Source organism: Dipodomys spectabilis, unplaced genomic scaffold (assembly GCF_019054845.1).
Source record: "Dipodomys spectabilis isolate Male_0828 unplaced genomic scaffold, ASM1905484v1 ptg000264l, whole genome shotgun sequence".
Classification (NCBI taxonomy): domain Eukaryota; kingdom Metazoa; phylum Chordata; class Mammalia; order Rodentia; family Heteromyidae; genus Dipodomys; species Dipodomys spectabilis.
Genome location: NW_024870941.1, coordinates 2,555,260 through 2,562,955, shown reverse-complemented (window position 1 = coordinate 2,562,955; position 7,696 = coordinate 2,555,260). Strand labels below are relative to the sequence as shown.

Here is a 7,696-nt window from a genome sequence, read left to right as displayed (position 1 = left end):
AATGGCCCACTCTGACAATTTAGTATTCTGGTGATTTTCAAGTCTGAAATCGGATCCATCCAACCACTCATCCATCCCATTCACTCATGCAATAGTCAAAAAGACTTGATTGCAAACCAAGCACAAAGTCTACCAGAACTCCCATTAGTATCTAATAGGGACATACATTCTGTCACATCATGTCTTTGATTCTCAAGTCTCATAAAAAAGTCTTGGTGCCAAGACATCAAGCTGACATTATTCCCCTGCCTTTACAGACCCATGTGAGAAGCATCTTTTCATAAAGCCCAATATTTAGGATGTAACATGGAGATAATAAAGCCCATGGAGCCACAGCTGGCCGTGAACAGAGATCAAAGGGCAAATACTTCCCCTATTTCATGCTGTACGTAGACAGGCCTGAGGTTACTTCCTGAGGCTCTGTGACATGTTTCGTAGGTGGAATCTTTAGGCAGAGATTGTTTCTTGGCATTACTTCCAAAGGCACTATCTACATATAAAGCCTTGCCCTGAGCTCTGCTTTGGGGAATCCCAGGCTATGGCAGTGCTTTGTTTAGTCTGCCTCTGTCTTTAAGTGTTGAGTTAAAGGCTGGATGTTGAAGTCAGAGGCAGAGTTTGATCTCCACCTTGGCTCTGCTTTTCTCATTAATTCACATGCAGTACCAAAGGCCACCGTTTGTCAGATGGAAGAATAGGTAACAGAATCACAGCATGTGAAGTGGGAAAGCAAGCCTGCAGGACACCTTTCCAGAGGGCTACAAAACAGATTCAGAAATGTGCACACAGTGCCCGACAAAGCTCAGACAGACCCAGCTTCCTACGTGCTAGTCTTGTCAACTCAAGGATTGTGATTAATGTTTATTGAATCTGAACTTATGGTGCCATGTAGGCATAATACAGTGAACTTCTATTCAGACCCTCAGATAGGAAGTCATGAAGCTGGATTTGAACCAGAGCCCAAGCTCCCACTTCTATGCTATACTGTTTAATACAGTGGATCTTTGATGTCCAGTGGCATAGGGTACTTCAGAGTAGCTACACTTTAAAGAGATGCTTCCTGTAATTAATAGAGGAGGTTGGATGTTTTTTGTTCTTTATATTCTATTGTAAAGATACTGTACAGAGGGGTTACAGTTACGTGTGTAAGGTAATGAGTCCATTTCCTATCGAGCATTGTTACACCCTCCTTTATTTCCCCTACCATCCCTTCACACCCCCTCCCTGGCCCTGCCCCCACCAAGTTGTAAAGCTCGTTTTCAACATAGTGTCTTGTGAAGAGACTAGTGCAGAGAGGGCAACGCTGCACATGCGCAGGTCTCCCCTTGCTCTCCCTTGCTGTGACTGGCAGTGATTGTTCTAATGGATTCATTTCCCTCCTTCCTGCCAATAGATGTATGGGTAAATCCACTTGGCCACTTGACTTTTACCCAAAGCACTCTGTTTTCAATTAACGCAAAAATGGAATAAGTTTAATTGAACAAAAATACTGGCTATTATAAGCTGTACTTATATACAAGTAACTCAGTTTCATTTTATTGCTTACATATGATTGCACAGTGAATTTTTACATTAAAAAACTTACTTCATTACATTAACACATATATCAGCATGAATCAGACAAATAAGTAATATTCTCAAGGATGAGGAAAAGAAACCTTTTGGGGAGGGGGGAAGTTATCTGCTGGTTAAAAAATAGGAAGGAAGTGTGAATATATTCATGTAAAATACAATTGAACTCTGAGCAGCTACAGACAACAAAAGCCCAGTAAGAACACACATGAATGGTTCAAGGTCATGCAAAAGAATATAAGTGACTATGAAAAGCAGAGAATGAATGAAGAACTATTTAATTCGTTTTATAATCTACCAAAGTATAGCCACACAAGAACTTCAACAAATCCCGTAGTTGCAGTATCTGAACCAGCTACCTTGCAGCGTACACACCTGCTCCCTGCAATGCCTCCTGAGACATGGGAGGTCCGCCAGAGAGAAGAGCTATTTCTTGGGAATCCTTGTCAACAAGGCCAGTTCAGGCTACTAGACCTAGGTTATATAGAAGTCTACAGTGATTTAAAAATAACAACAATTAAACCTCCCCAACAAATACATAGTAACAGTTTACAAAACCCAAGAGAGAACTATGGCCAACAATAATTGAGATGGTTTTCCTTTACATGCAACACATGCATTTTTAATATCACTGAGAAACACAAAAATTTTGTAGAGTAGTTTGGTTTCACATGAGTGCAAATGAATATATATTTTTCTTACACTATTAAATTATATATATATATATTTCTTCCATACAAAACCACACAGTGTTAATTTATAAAATGACATCCAAGTGGATGATGATTGTTTTTGCATGTCCCCCTGCTTATATTTTAAATGCAGTCAAAAATTAATATTCTAACTTACAAATGTAAAGAGAAATAAAAAAAAAAATGTAAGACTTCACTGAGTAAGTGGTGATACGCTTTACCTGTTAGGAGGGGGAGTCACGTGACAGGGCCACGCAGGGCCTGTGCAGGGCCATGCACTACTCCAGGAATGACTGTCTGTCACTTGGAAAGTAAGGGCTGGTTTATCTGCACTTAACCAGCAGCACCAGACCTTTCAGTATCTATGTTGCCCATTTAAATGACTAGACTCTTTCAAGATGTTACACTTCAATTCCAATATTCAAAATTTTTTGTGGATATTTAGCATTATCATGTCCTTATTTATTTTCTATTTTACTAACAGTGCCCAAAACCATAAACACAACTTAAAAAATCTCATTTTTTGCTGCAATTTTTCAAACAAAAACAAAATACAAAATTGAATTTTTCGAACAACTTTAAATGCATTAAAAAAAATTTTAAAAAAAAAGAACCTGAGAAGGTAAAACTAAGGTGATTTTATAAAAACATCCTAAGAGAACTTTCTGAGAACTGCAAAGAAAGCTGTTCATTTTTACCCTGTGAAGAATTCACTGAAGTGTTAAGAATGCAGCTGGCCCTGTGTCTGGGAGCAGCTCACACTGACACACCTTAGCATTTGACTGCTGAGACACAGGAACTGTTAGGAAATAATGCAATTAACCCTAAACAGAGATGTGCCCAAGTTTCTGTTCAAATTTCACAAATTAAGATCCACTCTGGGAAATTTCTGACTATGAAGAGTAAAAGGAATGCACAATATAAAAATGTAAATTATGTGCTCTTAGAAACTGAAATGTACAGACTCCTCACAGGTGAACTAGTAGCTATTTTAAGTCTTTCTTTTCTATTCTAAATATATGTTTCACTCAATTAATAAAGCCAGGGCAAAATACGACTATAGGTTCAAAACACAGCCTGTAAACTATACATCTTATGATGTAAAAAATATTGCACAGTTCGGTACTCCAAAAAGTAAGCTGCTCTAAGCGGTTGAACTTGACAGAAAACACAGTGTTACAAGAACCAGACAATTTTAAAATATGGCGATTTTCAGGGTCATAACCTAGCACTAGTATTCAATAGATGTGTTACCACCACACAGCTGCTGAGGAATACCTATTGCACGTGGTTACAGCAAGTGGCTGCAGGTGTGCCCAGCCCACGTGTCTCGAAAGCATGAGGACAGGAAGCCGCACGGGAACGGTTCGGCAGGCAACCTCTGGAGCGGGAGGAGTATACTTACTTTTGCAGATAACCAGAAACTAAGCAATTCTACTTCTAAGCAGTTGTGCGGTGGTTTAAGAAATAATAGACACATTATACATCTTCTTTTCTTTTTTTAAAAAAAATACATGTTTGTGAAAAGTCGAAAATATACTGTTTAACAGTGGAATTATGTGAGACCAATACATGTTCAGCTTTAGAAGCTAACAGGAACCTCGAGACAAATTTACATGGTGTTAATCTATCTTCAAAGCTACTGTAAATAATATATGGTTCCCAAACTTCTACTACAGTGTGCCAAACGTTTGGTTACAGATAAATTCCACTGTCATTTTCCAGAAGTATGATTACAAGCATTAAGTAAACCCTAAAAATTCAGCTGGGCCTTAAGTTTTAGGCTTTAAAATCCTATGCTGAGGTCTTCACTCAGTACACACAGAGGTCTGGAAACTTCATCTCATAGACTGGGACAGACTGGTACTGGGCATGCCCAGAAGTAATGGTCAGTGTTCCTGATGGACTGGGAGGTGGACTGTAAAAGAAGAACACAGCATTGTCACCAGGTGGAGTTAAAAGCTGTCATTTCACACTATTCAATGTAGTACCTGCAAACAGCCGAGTTAAGACTCCTTAGCTGCAGAGATGAAAACAATGTAGGTGCTGGTCAGCTATATTGATATGTAGAGAACAGACAATAGTGTGCCCAGTTAAAAACAAATATGGGTGTACACCTGTGTGTGTGTTTATGCATAATATATATATACAATTTTTGTAATGAGATTATACTCTGTGAGTTCTTATGTTACTCTGTGTCCTAAATAAATCTTTTATATACATGTAGATTATTCTTATTGATGACAGTGTGATATTTCAACAAAGAGGCATATCATTTATGTAATCCAATTAAAATGTAAGATCATTTTCACATTATAAATAATGTACACAAGTGTACCCTTTGTGTACATAATCTTATCATGCCTGTCTTCAAGCAGAACTTCTGAGTCAAAGTGGATTCACAATTTTGACCCTGATATAACATAGCTGGAATGCTGACAATGTTAAGTCCAGCTGTGGAGTGTATTTATTCTACTACACCGTTTTAAACACTGGGTATAGTCAACCTTTGTAATTGTTTTTGTATCTTTGTCCATCTGGCAGGCAAAAAGGAATTTCATTCATATTTTTGTTTTTAGTTTCGAGTTACTACTACAAATAAACTACTGTGTTATCTTCCTGCCACCACCCCAAAATACACATAAATTTCCTTAATATTTTCTAGGATTTCTGTTTTTCTAAACAAAGATTAATTTTTCTATTTTGGTAAAAGATGGAAAGTCATTTTTAGCAGCTGTTTGAGTAACAGTAACTGAACATTTGCTCTTTTGAGAACCTGCGCTTCCTGCTATCTGAATTTTCCTCTATTCTACTTATTTGTTCAAAGGACAAACATCTACCATGGTTTTCTAATATGCAGAACACCCTCCTTGACGCTCTTGCATGTGGATTCTTCTACACTGCCCTCTGCACCATTTGTTCAAATACAAAGAAATAATACACTGTGTGAACACTGACTAAAGCTAGTTTAATCTGCAGAGAACTGACACCTTTACTGTATTACTTTCTAGAAGTAGGCATAAGTTTTCATTTACATAAATATTCTAAAGTATAAATGAAGAGATTAATAGTTACTCTGTAAGGCCTACAAAGGTTTTTTTTACTTAATATATTATTGTTACAGTTTTATTAATATGAAAATTTAATAACTGTAATTATTTTAATTAAAAACTTCTCAAGTTATTCAGCTAGTTCTGCTATATTTTCCTGACATGTTAAGTTCTGTTAACAATTATTTCAATATTTAATGTTGGGGATAGGTTTCACTAAGTGAAATACAGAAATCTTAGCTGCACTGTTTAACATGCATTGACAGATGTGTGCATACAAGTTAGTCAGATCACAACACTCTGAATACTTTCATCATCCAAAGACGTTCAAGAGCAAGCGTCATTAACCTTCAGTAACAGGGAGAAGACCCTGTTAGCTGCACACAGATGCATGCATGGGTGTGCTCCAGTGGGTTAAAGCTGGTTAGGGTCACAAGAGAACTTTCTGTACTCTATGAATAGCCACTCAAGTTGACTTACAGTATACAAATCTCCCTTATCATTTCTAAATTTTGGTTTACTTGAGTTATGTTTTGATATTTGCACAGAAAGAATGTAAAAATTTGTCTGTACAATTACTCTCTGAAACAAAATGACAGTGAATACAGTGGAAAATGAACAGGGAATAACATGAGTCATGGATTTAAAATTTGATTTGGCCACTCAGTAGCTGTACAACTAAAGCTGTTACTTTAATTCTCTAAACTCTTGGGTTTACTCCTGGATAAGGAAGAAGAGCATCTCCCTAGCTTTCAGGGATGTGATGAGAACCAGCAGATATAAGTGATAAAGCCAGGGGCCGGTGGCTCACGCCTGTCATCCTAGCTACTCAGGAGGCTGAGATCTGAGGATCGTTGTTCAAAGCCAGCCCAGGCAGAAAAGTCCGTGAAACTCTTATCTCCAATAAACCACCAGAAAACCAGAAGTGGTGCTGTAGCTCAAGTGGTAGAGCGCTAGCCTTGAGCTGAAGAGCTTAGGGACAGTGCTCAGGCTGAGAGTTCAAGCCCCACAACTGACAAAAAAAAAAAAAAAAAAAGAAAAAAAGAAATAGATGATATAAAGCATGCAATGTAAGAACAAGTATGCAGCCGATATTTGATATTACAATTAAAATACAACTTAGAAATAAAACCCCTTGTTTAGCAACTTACTCTGAAAACAAAATTAGTCCAATTCTCTGAAATTCTGGGAATGTAGTAAATGAGTTCTGAACTTAAATAATTCTCTTCTTAGTAAGAGTGGTAGGAATAGTGGGGAATTACCTAGCTTAAAATGTAACACTAATGCAACTTACATATGGAAAGAGAAAAAAGGTGACATAAAAAAATCAAATGTATCAGGCAGGTGAAACATGTCTGAGTCCCACTAAAGCAGGGTCTCAAGTCCAGGCCAGAATGGATGACAGTGAGATCTATCTCAAAAAGACAAAAAACCAAGCAGACTAGAATAGTCACCAGCATTCTGAATTGTAAGACAAAAGGCAGAAGCAACACAGACTTCACTGATTAACCTAAGACCATGTGGAAGCTTTTTCTCTGCAGTGAATCTAGAAAATGCCTTTCCTTTTTTATGGGCTGCATTAAAAGATAAAATATGTTAGACACCATTATGTTCTAGAGCCTAGTAACTCACAAAGGACTCATGGCCACGATGTAGGAGTGCTCAAGGGAAGCCAATGATTCGAGTGTGCTATCTGCACAAGGTGCATTGTGACTGCCCTGGAAAGAATCACAGCAAACTGCAGTGATTCAAAGCAAACAGCTTCCTGGTGAAAGGTACTAGAATGGGTGTCTTCCTGGTCACTCAGAAGTCCTCTGAGTATCAGCATAACAGAATGAATGTCTCAGAGGAAGCTAGAAAAGCTAGGAGAGAACTGGACAAGAAGCACCATCAGGCTCCACCTGTTAAACAGAATGACTATGAAGACTAAGGCTCACCTAGCATTGAATTCAACCTCAATGAAAAGCAGTTACTCCAACGCAACCAGCCACCTTCATAGAGGGCTACACATTTCTATTTTGGTGCAGTTGTGGTATTACTATTCTGGTAACAAAATCCTTACCGTATGGTGAGTTCCAAGATCTGAGCAAGTCTATCATGAAGCAAATTTGCCTGTGAAGTTGAAAAAAGGTTAAGAAACCTTTTATTATCTTCAAAATACCTAAGAAACACATACTACTTAACTATTAAGCTAATGCTTTACTGCTGCTTTAATGTTTTGGTTTGATCTGTCCCTATTGTAATTAATTTAATGTAGGATTCCTCTTTTTTTTGTTCCCTTTTCTAATCCCACTACTAAAAACTACTGGAAAAAAAAAGTATCAAAGCCACAACCATTATAAATATCTAATCTTTGATCTGTCATTCCCATCAGCCTTGCCAAAT

The 7,696-nt window shown here is 37.7% G+C and overlaps 1 protein-coding gene across 2 annotated transcripts in view; it reads right to left on the bottom strand.

Annotated features, from left to right (window-relative positions):
- Positions 1–1,501: 1,501 nt before the first annotated feature.
- Positions 1,502–7,696, bottom strand: part of Efr3a (EFR3 homolog A) — an 84,739-nt gene continuing 78,544 nt past the window's right edge. For both annotated transcript variants that reach the window (XM_042699913.1, XM_042699914.1), the window contains 2 exons: positions 7,374–7,423; positions 1,502–4,179 (listed from right to left, as the gene is read on the bottom strand). In XM_042699913.1, the coding sequence (XP_042555847.1) occupies positions 4,074–4,179; positions 7,374–7,423 (156 nt within the window). In that variant the 3' untranslated portion in view covers positions 1,502–4,073. The remainder of the gene's footprint in view (positions 4,180–7,373; positions 7,424–7,696) is intronic.